Source organism: Anolis carolinensis, chromosome 2, assembly GCF_035594765.1.
Source record: "Anolis carolinensis isolate JA03-04 chromosome 2, rAnoCar3.1.pri, whole genome shotgun sequence".
Taxonomy (NCBI): domain Eukaryota; kingdom Metazoa; phylum Chordata; class Lepidosauria; order Squamata; family Dactyloidae; genus Anolis; species Anolis carolinensis.
This window is the reverse complement of record NC_085842.1, coordinates 314,848,453-314,873,332: the sequence shown is the minus strand read 5'-3', so window position 1 is coordinate 314,873,332 and position 24,880 is coordinate 314,848,453. Positions and strand designations below refer to the sequence as shown.

Genomic DNA, 24,880 nt, shown 5'->3' with positions numbered 1-24,880 from the left:
TGTTTGAAATGTTCCAGCGCTGGTAGCAAGGAAATGTATCAAATAGGACTTTTTTGGGTGTTGATGGGAAGGGATTTGTGCATGTAAAGGGGTGTGTATGTCTCGAAACCGCACACTCTGCTACGAGGCAGATGGTGTTTTGGCTAAGACGAGGGGGAAAGGGATTTCTCTAGAGGTTTGTGTGTCTGTGTTTTCGGCTTTGGGCAAAATCGGTGCCATTTTAGGCTGGCCCTCCCTCCCTCAGTCCAAGAAAGGCACCCAAATATTTCCTTTTTTTTCTGAAACAACGGCTTTAGAAATAGATATTCTTCTCCTACTGCAATGAACTTGGGAATTTGCTCAACATTATGGCCTTTTATTGTGTGAGAAGTCCCTTTCTCCTTCCCTCTCTGTCAGAAAACAGCAACCTTCATCCATTATGTCCTCTCTCTCTTCGTCTGGATTGTGGTTTTTGGGAATCAGATACGTGGTGCTGAGGAGGCAAGGGTTTTCTCCTCCGCTGTGGTTGAACTGGCTTTTTATGTCTGCGTGAGTCTCTGGGGGCGGGGAAGGTATGCGTCTTCCTGGCAGCGAATCTTGTCGGAACCTGTTTGTAAGACAAGCAACTTTGCCAGGTGAAAAAACATCCAAACCGTTTAGATGAAGCTGCTTTTTGGAGGAGGATGGTGGGTCTCTTCCCTTTCCCTTCTCCAAATCCACGATCCCACCCTAAGGAAACCTGTCTCCCACCCCTTTCTTCCTCTTTCATCCAGGAGCCAAGATAGTAGTTTTTGCTGCAGATTACATTGGAAAATGGCTATGGGAGTTGTAGGAATTTATTGGGTTTTTTTTGTGATTGTGGGGTGGCAAGTGAGGAAATCTAGATCCTTTGGGAGTGCAGTACATTTGCTATGTGATGGTTTCTATGGCACTTTGGTTCCTCAGTCTCCCATCTCATGCTCCTTTCCTTGGTGCCTGAAGGAGAGTCTGCATTCAAATGCAGATTCAAATGCAAGCGTGTGATGTGTTTATGGTTATTTCAAGTCAGTTTCATCTTCCAAGAAGGATGGAAGGGAAGTTTCAATGACAGAGGGCCCATTTCTAGCATCCTTATGGTTTCCCTTCTGTGAAAAGCTCCCAAGCAGTAAAGGTGCTTACGGAATAGCATGTTATTTTCAGTGTTGATTTTGGCCCAGAGTATCATGAGCCAAGTATCAGAGTATCAGTGGCAAAGTGCGTTAAAGCATTGAGCTGGAGACTGAAAGGTCCCAGGTTCAAACCCCGGGTGCGGCATGAGCAGCCACTGTTAACTCCAGCTCCTGCCAACCTAGCAGTTCGAAAACATGCAGATGTGAGTAGATCAATAGGTACTGCTCCAGCGGGAAGGTAACGGTGCTCCATTCAGTCATGCTGGCCACATGACCTTGGAGGTGTCTACGGACAACGCTGGCTCTTTGGCTTAGAAATGGAGATGAGCACCAACCCCCTGAGTCAGACACGACTGGACTTAATGTCAGGGGAAACCTTTACCTTTACTATCATGAGCCAAAGCCCTCTGTCTCACCTGCCTTCCTACTAGGGTGCATACACTGTAGAATTAATGGGGATTGACTACCACTTGAACAGCCATAACTCAATGCTGTGGAAGCATGGGAGTTGTAGCATTACAAGGCTTTGAGACTTCTCTGCCAAAGAGTGATGGTGCCTCACCAAACTACAACTTCTAGGATTCCACAACATGGAACCATGCCAGTCAAAGTGATGTCAAACATGTTTGATGTCAAACATGTCAGGACTTGCTTCATCGTTTTTTATCCCATTGAATTAATAGGACTTTGTGGATTATGTTGTCCAGGCATGGGCAAACTTGGGTCCTCCAAGTGTTTTGGACTTCAACTTCCACATTTTCTTAACAGCCAGCAGGTTGTTAGGAATTATGGGAGTTGAAGTCCAAAACACCTGGAGGGCTGAAGTTTGCCCATACCTGTTAGTCTGACCCTCTATTTTTTCATGCAGGAATTCCTACAGATTCTATGCTTTGGCAGGATATGTGTTTGTTTTTCCCTTATGGAGTTCTATTATATGAAACTGAATTTGACACAGAGAAAAGACATACTGTTGCTTTATTTATAGATTTGATTACCATGTTCTCTCTAAGAATCTCTGGATCCTCCACCATGACTCTATGGTCAACTTCCTGTTGTCATCCTGGAGGACCTAGATATTTTGGGGAATTTCTAGATCCTCTAGTGCAATTGTATTGTTGGAACATACCAACCATAGAGTAATGCTGGAAGACCTAGAAATTTCCAAAGAGGTATTCTTTAGGTTAAATATAGCAATGCAGTAGAGTCTCACTTATCCAACATAAATGGGCCGGCAGAATGTTGGATAAGCGAATATGTTGGATAATAAGGAGGGATTAAGGAAAAGCCTATTAAACATCAAATTAGGTTATGATTTTACAAATTAAGCACCAAAACATGTTATACAACAAATTTGACAGAAAAAGTAGTTCAATACGCAGTAATGCTATGTAGTAATTACTGTATTTATGAATTTAGCACCAAAATATCACGATATATTGAAAACATTGACTACAAAAATGTGTTGGATAATCCAGAAAGTTGGATAAGCGAGTGTTGGATAAGTGAGACTCTACTGTATATGAGGAATTTGCAATATTTCACCTTCACTGAGGTCCAGGCCCCTGAAACATGTAAATATGGAGGACAGATTGTATAGAAAGCCTCTCCCAAATTGATAGGAGGCAAGACTTTGGAGAAATACTGCTTTACTGTCAGAGTCAAAGAAGAGCATATCCACACAATCGAATAAAAACAGTTTGATAACCACTTTAAAAGTCATAGCGTTCTGAAATTTGTGGATTGCAGATGTCCTTAGAATTCTTTGCTTGAGAGCTCTAATGATTTAATTTAGGAAAGAAGCCTAAGGCAGTGGTGTTCTCAACTTTCTTTGGTTCTCCAGATATTTCGAATGCCATTGTCCAGAAATCCCAACCAGTTTAGCAATAATTATGAATCCTGGGAGCTGAAGTCGAAAGTAAACGTTCTCCAGGAGAGAACTGAAGGATGCTTCAAAACTAAAAACCCAAGCTTCTAAAGCAGTGGTTCTGAACCTGGAGTCCCCAGATGTTTTTGTCCTACAACTCCCAGAAATCCCAGCAAGTTTACCAGCTGTTAGGATTTCTGGGAGTTGAAGGCCAAAAACATCTGGAGACCCCAGGTTGAGAACCACTGTTCTAAATGATTGTGGAGTCAAAACAATTAGAGTAGCCTCAGACAACTAGAAACATGTACTATCTATGGACTCCAAGACTCTATCTGCCATTTTTGTTGTGTTCCTTCAAGTCAACTCATCATGACCCTCAGGTGAACTTCTAGATTTGTAGCCTAACACTCAAACCACTAAACCATGTTGGCTTGTGTATCTGAACTATATAGTTATAATACAACTGGCCCTCCACATTAGCAGGGGTAGGAACACAAAAGCCCCATGAAAGTGGAAAAACCACACACAAAAGAAATCTACTATTATTTTTAAACTGAAAAACATCTCCCTAGGAATCTCTAGTTCCTCCAGTGCAAGTCTGTGGTCAACCAATGCTGGAGAATTTACTAGACATACTTTATTAATCAAATCTGCAGAAGTTAAACTTGCAAATGTGGAGAGCTGGCTCTAGTCTAATTTGTCTTTTAACTTTTCTAGCTCCATTTCTCAAAGGTAAAACGTCTTTGTAGTTTCCAGAACTGTTGCTCAATTGAAGTTTTAGGGCTCTCTAGCAGAGAGTTCTGCTTGGCAGTGGTTAAAGTGAGATCAAATTGGTATTATATAGAATTGATTCAATCTGTGTTTGGAGACAGACCAGGTCAATGGATTGTTTCTTCTTTCTCTTTTCCTTCTCTCCATTCTGCCCTCCTTTCTAACCTTACAGTAGCAAAGGCCCAGTGGTAGTCCAAGCTAATTTCGGACAGAAGTGGAGGGAGGCCTAAAACTCCAGGAGAGGAAAGCATATGCAAAGCATATTTCCCTTGCCTCCCTTCCTCTCCCCACTTTCTCTTTCTTGTTTTTTTATATTGCCAAAGCAGAGGTGTTTCATTAACTGGAAGAGGTAAACAGGTCCAGCCGTGCAGGCAACAGGCTTCCTCCTCTATGTCATTGGAAAGCAGTGGCGCACGTCAGCTAAGCTAGCCAGAATCTGACTGGAATGGGGGCATTTCCTTATATGTACATCTGCAAAGTTGGAAAGGATGTTCTATGTGAGACCCTGCTGGTCTTCTTGCTTGTGGGTTTGGGGTGGGCTAGCGGGGTGGTAATCTGATCCCTTCCATTTTGGCAGGGAAGTTTTCTTTTTCACAAGGATGGCAAGAGAGCTCCAACTCTGGCTGATCTCACATTGAGAGCCAGTGTGATGAAGTAGTTTAAGTGTTAGACTCTGGAGACTAGAGACTGAGTCCCCATTCAGCCATGGAAACCCAACTCAGCTCTAGTAAACCCTGTGATAGAGTCACCATGAATTAGAAATGACTTGAAAGCAACAAGAACAACAGTTGGGAATGTGGATTGCCAGTTCTTAGAACCTGGGCCTGCTTCTCCAGTTTTTGTGTGTCATTTCTAGGCAGGACACAAGGGTGCAAATTCAGTTTTCTTGGACTCACCAAACTAGACAGGATGAACATTCAGCAGGAGCTTGTTAGAATTTTGAAAGGCTTCTTGGATTTCTTGCTGCAGCTTGTCAATACAGTAGAGTCTCACTTACCCAAGCCTCGCTTATCCAAGCCTCTGGATAATCCAAGCCATTTTTGTCATCAATGTTTTCAATATATTGTGATATTTTGGTGCTAAATTCACAAATACAGTAATTACAACATAGCATTACTGTGTATTGAACTACCTTTTCTGTCAAATTTGTTGTATAACATGATGTTTTGGTACTTAATTTGTAAAATCATAACCTAATTTGATGTTTAATAGGCTTTTCCTTAATCCCTCCTTATTATCCAAGATATTCGCTTATCCAAGGTTCTGCCAGCCCGTTTAGCTTGGATAAGTGAGACTCTACTGTACTTTCTTGGGGGGAATTGTGATGGTGACGTCTATGCATTTAACCTAAGTTGGTTTCATCCTTCTCTCCAGTTATTATAGCAGAAGGGCTCACCCTCCACTCTTCTCTGCATCTATTTTACAACTAGATTAATGTTCCTTTTTACCTCTTTCCTGAGTAAGTGGAAAGGAATAATTCCTTAATTTCTCCATAATCTGGAAACACCCCCATTTTTCTAAGATTTATATCTTAATTTCTAAATAAGAAAATGCACTATCTCTATGTTTGTATGTTTGGATGACAGGCCATGAGTAACTGTTGCACTGTCTTTGGTGTTGTGTACCTTCAAGTTGATTCTGAATTACGGTATTATAGGGTTTTCTGGGCATCAGAGTATGTCATCATCCAACATTCAAACCACTTCACTGTGTTGGTCTTATGCGTAATACAGTGACACCACCAGGAACTATCCTCAGAGCTCCGCTTTTGACCATGAAATGTCTTGTCTGGTGCTGAACTGGCAACCTTATTAGGAATCCTGAGAATAATGACTTATTATTAGGGATCAGATTGGAAGTGGGTTTCATGATGATGATGGTGATGATGATGATTGTAAAAAGCCAGTTCTGAAGCAAAAAAATAATTGTTCCTGTTGTTGTTGTTGCCTTCTTGTAATTTCAGACTTGTAGAAACCTTCAGGTGAACCTATTATTGCTTTCATCTGAAGCTGTAAGAAGGCGATTGCGAAAGGTCACCTAGTGGGTTTCCTAGTGGGAACTTGATCCCTGGATTACTAATCCAACATTCAAACCACTGTACCATAATGGTTTGAACCTGGTCCCAGATATACCAATGTGGCATTGAGGGGAAAATCCATAACTGCTAGTTCTGGCCACATAGCAAGTACACAATGAGGATGTAGCTCTAGAAATGTGAAGTAAAGCTGTAAGAAAGGTTTGGATGGTCACACAGCATGGAGAGGGATTTAGAGTTCTGAACTCACTTTAGTAAGAGTGTCAAGTGAAGACAAAGGTGAGTCAGCTTGAAGGCCTTTTTTAGAAAATGCATTGCTATTATATAGTGATCTTGTCCACTTTTGGAACTGCTCCTTTAGAGTATAAAATTAACAAATTTGGAACTGTAGAGCTAATGATGAACTGAGCCCTTTTTCTCAGGAGTTTGACCTCAGCTTGCATTTAGCTTGGTTTTGCATCTTGTATCTTTGCCACCAAGGTCAGATGATCAACTGGTAGAGTCATTTCAGGACTTTCACAGATGAGAGGCCCAGTGCTGGAGGGAAAAAAAGGTGTAACTTCCTTCCTTTTCTTCCCACACTCACTTCCTGAATCTCATGGTGTTTTTGTCATCAATCAGAGTGAGAGCGATAGATGAGTAACTCATACCCTCCAACATTGCAATGATCAAAATAAGGACACGTGTATCCAAGCAACGTTAGAGTGTGGTCAAGATGGTAAACATTATTAATGAGGAAGCGGAGAAGGCAGGGAAGAAGCCAAGGTAACTGAATGCAAACTACTTTTGCACTTTGAATTAGGTTGAGAGCAATAGAGGCCAAGAACAAAGTGGGGAGGAGGAGAAAGAAACAGAGACATTATAAAAGCAGCTGAAGAAGTGAGGTCGCTGAGGATTGATCAGGACTCTCCCAAATTGGGACAGTTGGAGATAATGGTCACTGAATGTTTGGGATGAGACTGTTCTGAAAGTAAGATACTTGCTGATAGCTTCAGGTCCAGAAATTAGGTGGCTTCATTCTGGTTTTCATTCCGGACTACCTAGAGCATGGATGCCATTTGGAGTAAGGGTTCAGCACCTTGGACAGCTCCTTTGTAGTCTGGAACAAAACCTGGAGTGGATTCACTTCACCACTGACATGGATGGAAGCCAATGGCTGCCACGGCTTTCAAGTAGCTCTTGACATAGCAGGCTTTTCTTCTTCTTCATGCTTTTTCTTAAGGCTAAAATCACTTAATCTACTTTTGTTTTCTGTTAAAAGCGCTGTCAGTCCTCTGCTGAAAGCAGAGACATTTAGAGCTCTGTTATTTGCACTCAGTGAAAGAAACCTCACCAAAGACTGTCAAGCTTTTGTTAGCATGTGATGGAAAAAATGTGAAGTTGATACTGAAAAGATGCTAGAGAAGACAGTAAAGGGTGGGGCATCCTCCATGCTAACCCACAGTAAGGATGGGTAAGAATGTTGTTTGAAGTTTGGAAACAATGGTTTCTTTGGTGCAATCATAGCCAATATCTGTATACCTTAATGCACTGTTCTTTCCCAGTTTCGCTGTTAATTCCAGTTAATTTGAAGTTGGGTTAATCTGGCAACAGATAATAGAAGAAGCTTTCATAACTGTGAAACCATCTGTCTCAAAGCCACAAAAAAGTGAAGTTGGGACAGATTCATTTTCTCCACCTACATTGTTCCCTAATTGAAGCTGAAATTGAAATTGTGCTTTTGTTTCAAGTGCAACATTTTCTTATGACCCACCAGAAAGGCATGGATGTGATACAGTCGGCCACCACCGTGTATTGTATGATATTGGGGTTCAATGGGCACTATTTCTGTTCACCGCTTCTTTGCTCAAGGGAAATCTATATTAGAAAGGCACAGTTAGGTGGCATGTGTTGATGCAAATGTAGATGTTTGATATGGAAAGAGGACAACAGATCATGCAAAGTGAGCACAAAAAAATGCACTCAAAGATGAAGAAGGCCAATTTCATTCTGTTTGGAAAGAAACTATGTCATTGTTGCAGCTGGGCAAAATAATCTACAAATTTTCATAGCCGAATTTAGCGTGTAGGAAAAACCGAATGGGTCTTTCTGTGCAAATATTGCCTTTCAGTATTGGGTCCAGTGGCTATTAGGATAACCGATGTTACTGGTAGAGCTTAAAATCCAGTTTGGCTCCACAGTGGGCTTAACCTGTTGTAGAACATTCTCTATTCTATGTTGATGTGGGTGCATGCAGGAGAAGGTACCAAAAAGTTCATAAAGCTCTTCAGACTGGAATATAGCAAGCCTTCCTTCCACTGCCTGTGTCAGATCATATTAAAGTTTCTGATTTAGACTTAATCATAAGTAGAGCTGAAGGTGCTCCGGTGAAATAATCATGCATAGTCTGAAATATAGGATTGGACAGTCTTGCCACCTTCAAACTGCCATTGGTATTTCTGCCACCTGCATGTTTCTGCAGTTAATTTATTGCTGTTATGTACCTTCAAGTCAACTTATGCAGACATTATTTTCTTGTTAAGATTTGCTCAAAATTGGTTTTGTCATTGTCTTTTCCTGAGGCTTTTTTTTCGTGTCAGGAGCAACTTGAGTCGCTTCTGAGGCTGAGAGGCTGTGACTTGGCGAAAGCCACCCAGTGGGTTTCCATTGCTGAGCAGGGGCTGAATCGTTGGCTTCTTCTTCTATTCCAGTATTCAAACCAGTATCCCATTCTGGCATCAAAATTGAAGAAGGAGATTGACAAACTGGAATGTGTCCAGAGAATGAAAACCAATATGGTTAAGCTCTGGAAACCACACATCCCCGTGAGGAGTGGTTTAAAGAGCTGTGTAGGTTTAGCTTGGGGAAGAGTTGTTTAAGAGGTAACATGATAATCATGTTTAGGTATGTGAAGGGATGCCATATTGAAGCTTGTTTTCTGCTGCTCCAAAGACTAGAATACAGATAAGAGATCCCAACTAAATATTAGGAAGAACTGTCTGATGTCAAGTGCTGTTTGAGAAAGGAATATACTGCACTGGAGTATGGTGGGTGTTTTCTTTGGTGGCTTTTAAATAGAGGTTGGTTGCCCATGTGTCAGGGGTTCTTTAACTGTGGGTTTATTCCAGGCATGGGCAAACCTTTGCCCTCCAGATGTTCTGGACTTCAGTTTCCACAATTCCTAACAGCCGGTAGGGCCAAGGTTTGCCCATGCCTGGTTTATTCTAAGCCTTCCTCACGCAAGCACACAACTGCACAAGAAATGAGAGGACCAATGTGAAGGAGACATTTTTCCCCAATCTATTTGACACCATGTGTTATTTTTCACAACCATGTAGGGCATCATAGAAAGTAAGAGAGACAGCCTCATCACTCCATGAAGTGTGAAGGCACTGTGGATCAAACAGAATTGGCACAGATGGATCGAGCTAAGGTAGATTTGTATCCATCCATATCCCTTCCTTGATCACAGATGGAGAAATTAGGTAGTTGCTTCTAATAATATACTATTAAATAAGGATATGAAGATTGAAAGATATCAATACCATAAGTATGCTTCCCTTGGATTGTTCTGGTTTTGGAGGATATAGAAACATTCTTTGTAGAAATCTCTGGTCCTTCTGTGCAATCCTATGGCATGAAAGTTGTATTATTTAATGGTATTCAGTTGTGTTGACAGACAGGGTTCTCAACTCCACTGAAAATCCCCCAGATGAACCAAAACTGGACCCCAGTCATTGAATGTCTTTGTTTCTCATTTTTTTTCCTGTTAGCTTTAGCCTGATGCTATTCACAGAGGTGAACAGTTGACCTCCAGCCAGTTGGAGTTGCCCCCTCTCTCCCCATTTCTGTGTTTCCAATTTTTATGTGCCCCATGGCATTTCCGCACAGTCTGCCGCTCACAGCACTAAGTGAAATCATTGTACAAACAAGAGACTTCTTCACTTGTGCCGCTTGTATATGAGACGGTTGCTCTTCAACATCTGCTTATTCAGTTTCAGTGTTTTGCTGGCTTTTGGGGACCTTAGGCTGTATAGCTTTTATGGTCGGTGTGATTTATGGTGGTATCAGTTGTTTAATCACAGTTGGCTTTCCCTTTCCTTCTGCTGTGACACAGCTAGCTACTTACATGGAAAGGTAACCCTCTGATCTAATTATGGCATCTGAAACCTAATTGCAGAGTCCAGTGTGATTCCGTAATCTACCGCTTAATGCCTTAGCATTGGAGAAAACAGATAAGACGTGCTCTTCTTTAATGTATGAAGATAAGTGCAAGAAGATCTTGGTACTCTTTAGTTGCTTTTGACCATCACTCCCGATTATCTGGACAATTAACCATACTGCTTATGTTACTGGGAGTTGTAGTCCAAACAATATAGAAGGCAATGTGTTGTTGAAGGCTTTCATGGCCTGGATCACAGGGTTGTTGTATGTCTTTCGGGCTGTGTGGCCATGTTCCAGAAGTATTCTCTCCTGACGTTTCGCCCACATCTATGGCAGGCATCCTCAGAAGCTGTGAGGCATGGATAAACTAGGCAAGGAAAGGAGGGTCCTGGGTGTGTCAAGAGTCCTTTGTCACTGAGAAGCTAGTATTAATGTTTCAGTTAATCACCCTAATTAGCATTGGAAAGGTTTTGTCTCTTACCTGGGGGCCATCCTTTGTTCAGTCATTAGGCGTCCTCGGGGCTCCTCTGCCCTCAGAGTGTTGGTTCCCATCTACTGTTTTGATTTTAGAGTTTTTAAATATATATATATATATATATATATATATATATATATATATATATATATATATATCCTTTCCTTGCCTAGTATATCCATGCCTCACAGCTTCTGAGGATGTCTGCCATAGATGTGGGCAAAACGTCAGGAGAAAATATTTCTGGAACATGGCCACACAGCCTGAAAGACACACAACAACCCAATATAGAAGGCATATTCCTAGGGAAGACTATGTATTTAGTCTAGCATTTGATTTCCTCAATGGTCACTTGATATCTCTGGAAGACCCACAAGCAGGACATGAATATAACTGTATTTGCTTTTGAGTAGGGAAGGCTAGCATATTAGGATTTGGTTTCCATCCAACACACCTGATACCTTTTGGAAAATCACAAGCGACTCATAAGTACAACAGTGCCTTCTAACCCATGTTCACTCCTAACTGGTAATTGAAGGTATATTTCATAAGTATTGGAGTTAATGCATAGCTGTCATGATCTATATCTGTTAACAACCTCATCCTCCATGATTTTATCTCAGGACCCTTCCAGGCAGCCCTATATCCCAGAATATCAAGGCAGAAAACCCCATGTTATTTGTGTGTGGACTCAGATAACCCAATTCAAAGCAGATATTGTGGGATTTTTTGCCTTGATATTCTTGGATATAGAGCTGTGTAGAAGGGCTCTCAGTTGTTGAAGTTGGTAGCCCTTGATATATCCTGTGCTAGTGAGCCCCACAGCCTAATGTTCTTCTGTAGGAAAAGTACTATTTTCAGTTCTAAGTACCAAAATTCTAGGAATCCAGTAGTAAAACTCTGGGGATTGCTGTCCTTCCCAGCTTTTCTTTGAGATTTTGGATGTCTTGGCAGAGAATGGTGATAAAATGGTGGTATTGAAAGAGATTTAGAACTTCAAATGAATTAGTCCTTCATGGTGCTTTACTTTCCTTTGCAGAGTTTTATATGATTCAGTTCTTCACATGTTAATTGGTCCCAAGGGATACTGACAGAGTTGGAGGAGACAAGAAGACAGCTCAAATTATGGAAAGGTCAAAAATGTGAGACTCTTTAGTTGGGAATATAGTTCAGAATAAAAGGCAAATGAAGAGGAACATGCAAGAAATGTACAAAATGTAAGAGTGGTCTTGATATAATAGTGAGGGACTGAAAGATCAACTGGTATGACCACTCCCTTTTAAATTTGGGCAATTCAAGCAAAAAGCAGGCTTACCTTCCTCCCACGATCAGATTGTCTCACCAATTTATTCATGTTGTCTAAGTTACCTAGAATTTCCTAAGTGGTGAATGGACAGGGTCAGCTCCTTTCCTCCAACCACAAAGTGGACATTTTGGCCAATGTAATGATCAGTTATATGGTTGGAATGAGTTGCAAAGTTGGAGCAAGTTCAGAGAAAGGCAACAAGGATGATAAGAGGTATGGAGACCAACACATATGAGTAGAGGTTAAAGAGCTGGGCATGTTCAGCCCAGTGGAGAAAAACTTCATGGGTGATACAACTGCACTCTTTAAATACCCTGAAGGCTCTCACAGAGTATTAGTCTATGTATCCTCAGAAAGTAGAACTAGGTTTGATGGTTACGGGAGACTAGATTTCAACTGAATGTTAGAAGAAACTTCTTGAAACTGAGAGTGATTTAGCAGTAGAAGCAACTGTGTTGTCGAAGGCTTTCATGGCCGGGATCACAGGGTTGTTGTATGTCTTTCGGGCCATGTGGCCATGTTCCAGAAGTATTCTCTCCTGACGTTTCGCCCACATCTATGGCAGGCATCCTCAGAGGTTGTGAGGCATGGATAAACTAGGCAAGGAAGGTAAATATATATCTGTGGAGAGTCCAGGGTGTGACAAGAGTCCTTTGTCATTTGGAAGCCAGCACTAATGTTTCAGTCAATCACCCTAATTAGCATTGGAAAGGTTTGTTTCTTGCCTGGGGGGCATCCTTTGTTCAGAGTCATTAGCTGTCCTTGGGGCTCCTCTGTCCTCAGAGTGTTGCTTCCCATCTACTGTTCTGATTTTAGAGTTTTTTAATACTGGTAGCCAGATTTTGTTCATTTTCATGGTTTCCTCCTTTCTGTTGAAGTTGTCCACATGCTTGTGGATTTCAGTGGCTTCTCTGTGTAGTCTGACATGATAGTTGTTGGAGTGGTCCAGCATTTCTGTATTTTCAAATAATATACTGTGTCCAAGCTGGTTCATCAAGTGCTCTTCTATGGCTGATTTCTCTGGTTGAGTTAGTCTGCAGTGCCTTTCATGTTCTTTGACTCTTGTTTGGGCAATGCTGCATTTGGTGGTCCCTATGTATACTTGTCCGCAGCTGCATGGTATCCGGTAGACTCCTGCAGAGGAGAGAGGATCTCTCTTGTCTTTCGCTGACCATAGCATTTGTTAGATTTTCTTTGTGGGTCTGTAGATAGTTTATAGGTTGTGCTTCTTCATCCCTTGATGTATGGTAAGCACACCTTTCCTCTGGGTGGATCTTTGTCTTGACTCTCATGGCTTGTTCGTGGGCTTGCAGCTCTTCTGATGTCCATGGTGGAGTATCCATTGGCCTGTAGAGCCCAGTTTAGGTGGTTGAGTTCACCTTGGAGGAGGTGACTACCTTAGAAAGGTCATGGGATCTCCTTCTTAGATGTCTTAAAAAAAGATTGGATAGTTTTCTGCTGGGATACTTTATCTCAAGATTACATTGAGCAAGGATTTGGACTTGATGGTTTATAGGTCTCCTTCCAACTTTATGATTCTATGATCAGCTAAAGTTGTCTGGCAAAATAAGGGACATGATTCCTATACCTTTATTGGCAGTATATATAATAGGGGGTTTCAGATGATATTCTTTCTTCTACATAGTGGTTCAAAGAACAGGAATCCTGTCCCATATTTCACTTAACAACCCCACTGTTAGCAATCTAACATTGTTTCCATACTGTGTGACAAGGGCCCCCAGCACTTTAATATTTTGGAAACTTAACTGTGGAACTCCGGAAAGGCTTTCTTCACTCTTGAGGAAGGTTGAAAGATAACCATTAAGCAAATTCCTGGTTGCTTGGCATCCTCATTTAATTCTGTGGTTGCTCCCATTAAGATATCTCATTATTTCCCCAGCCTATCTTTTTGCCTGCCAAACTGACATACCTCAGAGTGAAAGGAATTACAGGTGGTAAAACTGCCTTTTCTTAACTCCTTGAGCGGTATGCATTAGTAGGAATGAATCAGGATCCAACATTCATACAAAATGCAACTAGTGGAAAATAAATAAAGATTCATATTTTATGTTGCTTGCCTTTTTATTTGTATTTTGATTCTACTAGCTCTGTATGTGGTAACAACTTGCATGCATATACCCATATTTACTCGAGTCTAATGCATCATTGAATCCAATTTTTCAAAACCTTGAAAAAGATATTTACTGACTAATGTAATGTCTGTGAGCCCCCGGTGGTGCAGTGGGTTAAACCACTGAGCTGCTGAACTTGCTGACCGAAAGGTCAGCGGTTTGAATCCTGGAAGCGGGATGAGCTCCTGCTGTTAGCTCTAACTTCTGCCAATCTAGCAGTTTGAAAACATGCAAATGTGAGTAGATCAATAGGTACCGCTTTGGTGGGAAGTTAACGATGCTCCATGCAGAATGACCTTATTTCCATTGGTCTTATCCCCATTTAAAGTCTACCAAGTTGGTGATCATCACAACATCTTGCAGCAGTAAAGACCCGCCCCCTGAATTTACTATGTTAAGGATATTTACGCATTTTGGGAACCTCTTAATTAAAGAAAGTGCTATTCTTAGGGGGTTTTTTTCTGTGTTAGGAACAACTTGAGAAACTGCAAGTTGTTTCTGGTGTGAAAGAACTGGCCATCTGCAAGGACATTGCCCAGGGGATGCCCAGTTGTTTTGATGTTTCTACCATCCTGTGGGAGGCTTCTCTCATGTCCTCACATGGGAAGCTAGAGCTGACAGATGGGAGCTCACCCTGTTCCCCGGATTCGAATCACTGACTTTTTGGTCATAAGGGTTTAACCCAGTGGTTCTCAACCTGGGGTTCCAATATGTTTATGGCTTTCAACTCAAAAAAATCCTAACAGCTCGGATATTTGAGAGTTGTAGGCCAAAAACAACTGGGAACCTCTGGTTGAGAACCACTGGGTTAACCCATTGCGTCACCAGGGCTTCTAGTTCATGAATTCTTAGTTCATATAGATGTAGATGAACAGTTGAAGAAAAACTGAGTTGTAGGTGTCAACATTCTTGTTTGAATTCCTCTCCTCCTGCCTATAGAACCCTGGCATGTATAGCTCTGATGTTGTTGTGTGTCTTCTAGTCATTTCCAACTTATGGTGACTCTAATCTGAACTTATGAGGTTTTCAGGGGCTGAGCATGGGTTTCCATGGCTGAGTGGGGATTTGAATTCTGGTTTCAAGAGTTTTAGTCCAATGCTCATAGCACTAAGCTATCCTGGTGCTTTTGTACTTTTATCCTGCAATCAGATATTTATTCTGAAATCTTCATATGGTTTCAGCATGTTTTACTTTGGAGTGTTGGTGGCTCACTAAACTACAACTCCTAGAATTCCATAACATTGAGACACAATTGTTATCTTTTGTCAAATTGTATTAATTTTACAGTGTAGATGCACCTTGAAACCTGGTTTTGGCATGCCTTCTTAGAAAACTCTTAACTTGTCTATCTTATACTTTATGTACTCTGGGATACTCGTCTGCCTATACTAAAGGTAAAGGTTTTCCCCTGACATTAAGTCCAGTCATGTCTGACTCTAGGGGTTGGTGCTCATCTCCATTTCTAAGCCGAAGAACCTGCGTTGTCCGTAGACACCTCCAAGGTCATGTGGCTGGCATGACTGCATGGAACTGCCTGTACTAATTCCCACTAAAACTCTTGTTTTTGTAATATAAGGCTGCAAGTTACATTAAGGTTTTCATTTGATCACATGCAAAAATTCTTTTTCTATAGAAATCTTTATTTTGCTATTCACATTTTCCCTTCTTGACATGGTAGTTTTAATCTAAAGAAATGTTTGTGGAGGAAGGAGCTCTACCATCTGTGATATACAGATCAGACCTCATATTTTAAGAGCTGAGTGAGAAACTGGCCTTTAAATAATCTTGTGGGTGGAGAAACGTCACAGAGTGTCCATTGTGCTCTGGGTGCAGGAACTGGTGGGAACTTTACCGTCTTGCATTTATATTTTGGCTCTCCTGAAGTCTGTGTACATTGTGTGCCTCAGCCAGAGAGATTAATAATGTGATCAATAACTAAGTCAGCTTGTTTTCCTTTATTGGCACAGGAGACAAGCTGCTTGACTTGCACTTCCTTGTTCGGTAATGAAGTAGGGTTGCCATCTCATTTTTGTTTCTGGACTTTGCTTTTGATAGCTGTAGGAATTCACCATGTGATACTTCTCCAGGCAAGAGGGTGCCCAGTTAATGATCTGGGAACACCTTCCATCCAAAGTTCAGCTCATTGATCAGTTGCTTGGATGGTCCACTGTAGAAGGACCTTCTTTGCTGTGGCACCGTGGATGTGGAATGCAAGTTTGCAGCATTGTTGGTGTCAATGTGGAATTCTTTAGGTTGGAGGCTATGGTTTGACTTCAGGGTCTTAAGAATCTCATTCAGTATTAAGCTCTGAGGTGGTGTCACAGTATGCTTGGTTCTAAAAATGCTTTAAACATTTTAATCTGTCCATAACTGTTACATTGTCAAAAATGACCTATTGTCTGTAGCAGGGGTCCTCAAACTTTTTAAGCAGAGGGGCAGTCCACAATCCTTCAGACTGTTGAGGGGCCGAATTATCATTTTTTTAAAAATACAAACAAATCCCTATGCACACTGCACATGTCTTATTTGTAGTGCAAAACAACAACAACAATGAAAGAACAATAAAATATTTAAAAATGAAAACAGTTTTAACCAACATAGTAAACCTATCAGGATTTCAATAGGATGTGTGGGCCTGCTTCTGGCCAATGAGATAGTCAAGTTAATTAGGATTGTTGTTGTTGTTGTTGTTGTTGTTGTGTGCCTTCAAGTCATTTCAGACCTTGGGCGAGCCAAGGCTAAAATTATTTATTTATTCATTTACTACATTTATTTACTACATTTATATCCCGCCCTTCTCACCTGGGGACTCAGAGCAGCTGTATGTACATACAATATATTATATTATTAACAAAGCACAATATTAGCATTATATATTACTATATTGAACTATACCACTATACTGTAATATTATATGTAATATATAACATGTAATTAATATTATTATATGGTATTATTATTAGTATTACATTGTATAACATGATAATATTATCAACATCATATGTATATATAATATATTATATTATTAAAACTGATATAAAATATTATATTATAAATGAGGGCAGGGGCCAGGTAAATGACCTTGGAGGGCCGCATCTGGCCCCCAGGCCTTAGTTTGGGGACCCCTGGTCTGTAGTCTCCTGAGATCTTTTGATGGACTGCCATGTGTATATAGCTATTTGTCTGTTCATAGATAAATAGACAGACAAGAATAAATATATCTTTTGTCAGTACAGTAGAGTCTCACTTATCCAACATTCTGGATTATCCAACACAGTCTGCCTTTTAGTAGTCAATGTTTTTGTAGTCAATCTTTTCAATACATTGTGATGTTTGGGTGCTAAATTTGTAAATACAGTAATTACTACATTACATTGCTGTGTATTGAACTGCTTTTTGTGTCAAATTTGTTGTAAAACATGATGTTTTGTTGCTTAATTTGTAAAATCATAATGTAATTTGGTGTTTAATAGGCTTTTCCTTAATCCCTCTTTATTATCCAACATATTCGCTTATCCAACGTTCTGCTGGCCCATTTATGTTGGATAAGTGAGACTCTACTGTATTAGAATCCAGGGTCACTCTTTAAAGCTGAATCATAGGAAAAATTAAGATGAATAAATGGAAGATGGACAGAAGGAAGTGTATGAACAGTGGAATTCAATAACATAAAGCAGAGTTTCTCAAACCGTGTTCCTCCAGATGTTTTGGACTTCAGCTTCCACAATTCCTAACAGCTGTTAAATTGTCTTGGATTTCTGGGAGCTGAAGTCCACAACACCTGGAGTAGCAGTTTGAGAAACACTGCCATAAGGCATAGTGGTAGATGCTAACTTACATGGTTTATGGAGGATGAATCAATCAGTGGCCATCAGTTATAGTTGACTCACCCACATTTGTGGGTTTAATTTTTGCTGATTGGATTATTTGTGGACTTGATTAAAATAGTTTCTATTGGAATATCTATGTCTTCTAGTGAGAGGCTGTAGTTAACTAATGCTAGATGTTTTACAATGTCTTTAGCCTTTTCAGCCAAAGAGTGCTGGTGCCTCACCAACTACAAATCCCAAGATTCCATAGCATTGGTAGTTACAGGGGTGTCAAATTGCCTCAATTTATGTGTATATTCCCCCTCGGTCTATGCATCTGACAAAATAGATTCAGTCTACAAAAGCTTATGCTATCGATTTACCATTTATACTCTTATATAAATTGAGGACAACTTTGGGGCCAAATTTATGGATTTTTACATGACTCATGATAAGTCGAGGATTATTCCATGGAGAGAGGAAACCATGAATGCCATTTTGGAGGGACAGCTGTCTCTGGCCACTGTTATCATTTCCTCCCTCAGGCATTTAAAATACTCAGAAGTAGTGCTACCATGGAGAAAGTACAAGGAGTCAGCACTTCTTTCAGGGTCTTCAAGAATAGACAAATCTCTACTTAGAAAAGGGGACGATTCCTTTTTTTGGGGGGTAAGAGTTAAGGTATAGTTCTCACATTGATCAATGGATAAGTCATTCCATGTTTTTAGGTTGTTGTTTTTTTTGGCTAAATTTTTAGACTCATACATGAGTATATAGGGTATTCCTCCCAGTCGGTCAGAGGTTCTACAAGTTCCCGTTGTATAAATGGTAAGTTCTTAACTCAGTAGTATCTACTGGCCCAGCCCACCCAATCCTGCTTATTGGAGAGCAGTTGTCGTGAGCAATGGAGCTCTGTTCTCCTATTGATGGGGTATCAGGATCCTGACATTTCCACCCATTCCTCTAGTGATTTCCTTGCAGAGACTGCTGCCTGGTAATGCAAGGTTGGAGGACTTCTACGATTGTGGCAATATTGGATGTGTTACTTTAAATAACTGTGATAGTGAATTCCCACCAATGTCTCCTATGGTTCCGTAACTGTGCCAACCATTCTTAATCTTGAATGCACAAAACAATAATAATGAGCTATGCTTTGAAATTATAGAATGCCAGTATCCAAAAACAGCGGCTTCCCTTTCCCTTCTGGGAATTGTCAGCTCACACATGGCAGATTGCTAGGCTAGGTTGTCTGTCATCCTGTGACATACAATGGAGTCTTGATTCTTGTTCAAACTCTTTCTCTAAAACATCTGTTTGCTCTGAGTCCCCACTACCTCCTTGCTTTGGTTATGTTTGATTCTTGGAAAATAAATCTGAGCTGTCTACTTCCTCAAAAAATCCTCTGATGTGTAGTCCAGTTAATCAATGTGTCTTTTTGAAACTGTTGCAGGTTAAGAAACCCTTTTCTGAAATTCAAGTTTGCCGAAGGGAATTGGAAATAGGTATACATGCATATGCATATATAATGAGATATCATGGAGATAAGGTGTCGATGAAACATAAATGAATTGCATGTATAGACTTGCAATTCATTTATGTTTCATAGACACCTTATTCACATAGCTTGAAGGTAATTTTATGTATTTTAAATAATTTTGTACACAAAATAAATTTTAAAGTATACATTGAACCATCAGAACGCAAAGGTTTCACCATCTCAATCACCCTTGTGGACAATTTTGGACCATTTCAGATTATAGAATTCAGGATAAGGGATGCTCAACCTGTATTTGCACTTGTTTGTGATTTCAGAATGTAGTACCTATATTTGAAATTCAGAATATGCTTGTCCCAAAATTTGGAGATTTTAAAATTCTGGCTTAGTATCTGATATTCATTATGGAATAGTACGGTAGTTAGAAGAGTTGGACTAGAACTGAAGAAGGATGAAACAGTAACGAAGCTCCTTGGTTCGTCATATGTCAATCCATAGTTCTCAACATAAACTAGGGCAGGAAATCAGGTGACTCTTCAGTGGTGAGTCATAATGGTATTTTCAGTTCATCAAATTTTAAAAAGTAAGAGGATGTCCAAACCTGATTGAAACCTCTTCACTAGGTTGTTGTGTGGATCAAAATGGAGATGGATGAAAGCCATTCACCAAAAGTTTGAAAAAAGGTTACTTTATGGATAAGAGGATTCTGGTGATTGTAGTTTTATAAAGTAACATTTTTAGATTATTAGCTACACTATTTGGATCTCCTCGGAGAAAAGCTAGGACACAAGAGTAAGAAATCAATAATGATGTTGAGTTAACATCTGAAGGTCACTAGTCACCAAAATGCTGACTTCTTTTTTCTTGGTCTTCTTTCTTCAGTTGCAGATCTGAATTCTTCTGACCTCCTCACAGCAGTTGGACTATTGAGACTCTGAGAGACTTTACTGAGAGTGACCATTCCCCTCCAGGGGTTTGACCCCTTCTTTCCCCCTCATTCCCCTGCTCCCTATAAAAACTTCCATGGACAGGAACATCTCCATGGAGCCAAGGGAGAACTCAGGCACTTCCCGGCAAAGGGGGAGTGAGACAGATTTCTTGGGGTCATCCATGGCTTCTTCAAAGGCCCCGCCTGCTCCTGGCAGTGGTGGGGAAACCATGATGCCTGCCTCTGGCTCTACAAAAGGTCTCCCTGTGAGCGGTGACCGTATGGAGGCCGAAGAGGAGGACGAGATCTGCTCTGGAAGAGACGTGGATTCCACTTCTAATGCGGACAGCGAGAAATGGGTGGCTGGAGATGGACTTGAGGAACAGGAATTTTCCATCAAGGAGGCCAACTTCACAGAGGGAAGCCTTAAGCTGAAAATCCAGACAACAAAGAGAGCCAAGAAGCCCCCCAAGAACCTGGAGAACTATATCTGCCCACCTGAGATCAAAATCACCATTAAGCAGTCTGGGGAGCAAAAGCTTTCAAGAGCTGGGAAAAATAGCAAAGCTGCTAAAGAGGAAGACCGAACCCACTCCAAAAAGAAGGTAAGGCCATTCATTTTGAGACTTTTTCTTTCCTTCCAAGCTCCTTGCTTGTTTGTTTGTTGTTGTTGTTGGGTTTTTAAAATTTTAAAAAATCTTCATCTTGTGCAAACATTTTGTGTGAATCCGCTACTTGGCTTGAAGCAGCTTCCTTAATTTGGCCAAATTTCCATCATTTGGGGGTAGCCGAAAACCAAGTATTTTTTTTGTTTAGAAACTCAAGACAATCTGGAAACTGAAAGGGTTTTGCAATCTAAATGTGTGACAACAGGTGGACAGGATAAACAGATGGAGGTAGAAAGCTGTGGAAGGGGGGGGGGACGCGTAACAAGACAACAGGGGGAATGTTATTAGCATAAGAAGTTCTATGGTCCCTGCACACCAGCTGCTATGCCATTGTAGGAGGCTGGGCTGGAGGGTGTTTTAAAGAGCCATTTGAAGGGGAATATAATGGCTTCGCTTGTGTTACGCACACAAAGACGGTGCCTTCAAACCGGAAGAGCTCATGCAGTTTAAAGGCTTCGGCGTATGACTGCAGACTCAGTTGGTGTGCTTTCCTTTAATGACATCCCTTCCACCAGTTTTATTTTTTTTCCACCAAAGCAGGTTCTAACAGCAGCACTGAAAAGAGGGGACAGGTAGAGTGAAGGATTTCCAAATAAAGGGATCACACCATTGCTTAATTAACAAAGACTGGTCTTATGTGGATTATGAGACTTTTCTTTTATGGCCTGGTCACTCTGCGGGAGGCTCAGATTCAAAATAAATTTGAACTGTAACCCCCTCTTTCTTGTTTTTAGAGGCATCAGGGTCAGAGAGAGAAGGAAATTGTAGTAAAGTCTTTGACAGCAGGGATTATGTGAATATTTATAAGTTAAAATGATGTTTTTTCCTGCTAAACAAGCACTCTCTTAGGATTACCTAGGAGTGCTGAGCACCCTGTGGTCCTTGGTGAGGTCTTGCTCTATGACAGAAGGATGTTAAGACATAGTAGAGTTTTCTTAAACATCTTGGAAAGGACTTTATAAATATGTTAAGAACTAGTCCGCTGTCTCTTAAGGGAAGGGGGTATCTTTTATCCATGAATATCAATTTGGAATATGGAAGCATGGGTAAGAGATGCAGCAGAGAAGAATGGTTGTCCTATACCTATGGGTTGAGAATACTCAAAAACAGAATGTATGGATTCTTCACTTGGAAAGGTCTGTCTTGTTCCGAGGGATGGAAAGTACATTGATCATGTTCCTTACCAGATTGAAAAAATGGTTTCTTGACTAGCAACCTTGAAAAGAAAAGAAAAGGAGACAGGATGGTAATAACCACAATAATAATAGCATCAACAGCATTTATTTATAATTTATAATTTATTATTTATTTTCTAACAATGGGCAGAATATCAAATATATAATGAAACATAATACTGTACTCTAAATATAGTGAGCTCTTGATATCTGCTGGGGTTTGGCTCCTCTGTCCTTGAAGATACCAAAATCCATGCATGCTTATGAATGGTGTCCCCTATATAAAATGGCAAAATCAAGATTTCAGTTTTGGATTTTTTTAAAAAAAAATACAGAATGACTGTATATTCATGACATCAGTACCTACAGTTTCATTTATCCATCTTTGACAACATATGTCCTACCAAGGCATTTTCTAGGCCCTCCAATATGACTCTATTGTATTTAATGGAAGTCCTTTATTTCAAAAGGATTCACTATTATTGGCAATTTAGTGTATCCATGTGAAGGTCGTGATTGTATTCCCATGGATATGGAGTCATATTATATTTTCAAACCATGGATTGTGTCATCTGCAGATGTAGAATCAGTAGATACAGAGGGTCAACTGTATACATAACATCTCCAATAACCACTATGCATTTCAGCAACCTCAGACACAACTCAGCAATTTAATCAGGTGACTCAAAGAAGAAGGTCTTCCACCCTTAACACACTGGGAGAGATCCTCCTCCGGCTGGAGATCTAAAGGCAGACTGTTCCATAGATATGGAGCCACATCTTGGAAGGCCCACAGCTTTGACAGAGTTGTTTGCATTGATGGAACAGACAGTAATCTTTCTCCTGTGGATCTTAAAGTGTTGGATGGTACATAGTGTACTAGTCAAGCTGCCAAGTATTGAGAGAGATTAGAAAGCAGATTAGAAAAAGTGAGGATCAGATCAGCATCACAGACTGCGATGCCTGTTTCAGTTGGCACCTTTATACTGCACCCCAGCAGGGATTCTTTGCTTTTAACCATTGCCTGACAGATAGCAATCTGTCAGGTGTGACCTTTGTGGATTCAGCTGCACCTGAGGCAATTTGTTAACAAAAAAGCAAGAGGGCAAGTGTAGGGATAGTTTGAGACTGGATTTTTAACCAAAGCTAGTTGAATAAATCTGGTCTTTCTTTCTGTATAGCATTGGCATATAGGTGAATGGGTGTTCAGTCTGTTTCAAAGGTGGATTGCTGCTTTTGGACACTTCCAGGAGGGGAAATCAAACCATCTGATGGATCAAGAAAAGGTTGGAGGCAGGGAAAGGGCAAACCACAAAGACAATATTAGGGGACAAATGCAGCCCCAGAAGCATACTGTGTCCACACCTGATGTTTGACATGTTGCAGATAGCCTGCAATTATGTATTTTATTTTGATATTTTAAGCAGTAGATGGATGATCACCTATCTGATATTGTACAATAGTTCATTTTCTGCATTGATGGAAATGGGTCACAATAGCAGATGATTGACCATTCATCCTGTGTTTCAAAATGACTAGATAAAATAGCTGACTGTCTACTTTGAGGTCTTTTGCAATATTGAAACTCTGTTGGAGACCAGGCTGAGAGCCAATCAGAATTTCAGAGCAATTGGAGAATGAAGGTCTGGAATATGCCACGTTTCTCTACCGATTTCTTGGAGATTTTGCCACTGTGTACCAAAAAGGCCAAAATATCCTAAAGCCACCAGATCCAGTTTGATCTTGGAAACTCTGCTGTAGTTAATACTTGGATAGGAGATGACAAACATATACCATGTACTGTGAGCTAGACTTCAACTCGCGGAATCCTCCAGCCAGGTTGGGGATTTGGGAACTTTCAGCCCATAGATAGATTGTCTCTACATATGTGAGTTCTGCCCTGTGATTTTTGTCTATATGTGTGTGCTTGTAGAATTTGTACCTTGTCATTTGCTCAAAAAATGGCATATGGAGCTGTAGGTCTAAATATGCTAAAGGCACCAGATCCTGTCTGATCTTGGATATTAAGGAGAGTCAGCCATTATTAGTACTGGGGTGGGAAACCATCAGCAAATACCATGTGCTATTGGCTGTATTTCAGAGGAAGGAGTGGCAAAACTACCAATGCGTTTTTCTCACCTTGGAAAACCTTTTGAAATTCATGGGTTCATCATACGTTAGCAGATGACTTGAAGGCACATACAAACATACACACATAAGCAGGAGGCACCTTCTTGATTGCCAACCACTTTAAATGTTTTTCCTTGGCAAGGCATAAAGAAACCAATCTCTACCCTCCTATTGCTCTTCCATGTGAGTGTAGTTTGCTCTAATTGCTCTAATTGCCCCAGAGGTGTTATGTGATCATTACAAAGCAGGGAGAAGATGCAATGAGAAAGGGCAATCTCTCTGTTTGTCCCAAGGTGTGGTTCCTCATTATGAAAATATCTTGCTGGTGTTGTGCTTCTGTTGCTGAGTTTATTTAAGGCAACCGTGTATAAAGATCATTGTTTTGGCCACCTCCTCTTTGGAGAGTGAGATGACTTCATGCAAGGCAAAACAAGGCTGCAGAGAGACGCTGGCATTTCCTCCATCAGACAGGTGAGCCACAAGTTTTACACATTCATGGATTTGAGGAAACCCTGACACTGGACATGTCTACCTGGTTGTCTTTATCTCTGTTTTGGGGAAAACTGGCCAACATCATAGATCTGTCTTCAAAGTGGTGACTTGAGACTATTTCCTGGGATTCCCTGAGTTGCCTTCAATCTCACTTAGAGAGAAACACTGGTTATAAATTCGTCAATCAGTGGTCAGTTTCTTCTCTCTTCTTTAGCTGGTTGTTGGTGTGGCAACAGTAGTGTAACAGACTTAAAGGAACTAGAATTTGAAGTATTTACTGTCAAAGTTTGAAAAGTGGCCAGAAGAGTTCTCTACAAGACAGTTCTAGGT

General features: G+C 40.6%; 1 protein-coding gene across 2 annotated transcripts in view; it reads left to right on the top strand.

The window, feature by feature from the left end:
* The window catches only part of setbp1 (SET binding protein 1), a 274,065-nt gene that overhangs the window by 4,460 nt on the left and 244,725 nt on the right, over positions 1 to 24,880 (top strand). Inside the window, exon 2 of one of the 2 annotated variants that reach the window (XM_062972595.1) lies at positions 20,040 to 20,690. In XM_062972595.1, coding sequence (XP_062828665.1) covers positions 20,181 to 20,690 — 510 coding nt within the window. In that variant the 5' untranslated portion in view covers positions 20,040 to 20,180. Of the gene's footprint in view, positions 1 to 20,039; positions 20,691 to 20,722; positions 24,530 to 24,880 lie in introns of those variants that run through there. The other variant, XM_016991789.2, reaches the window with a different exon arrangement.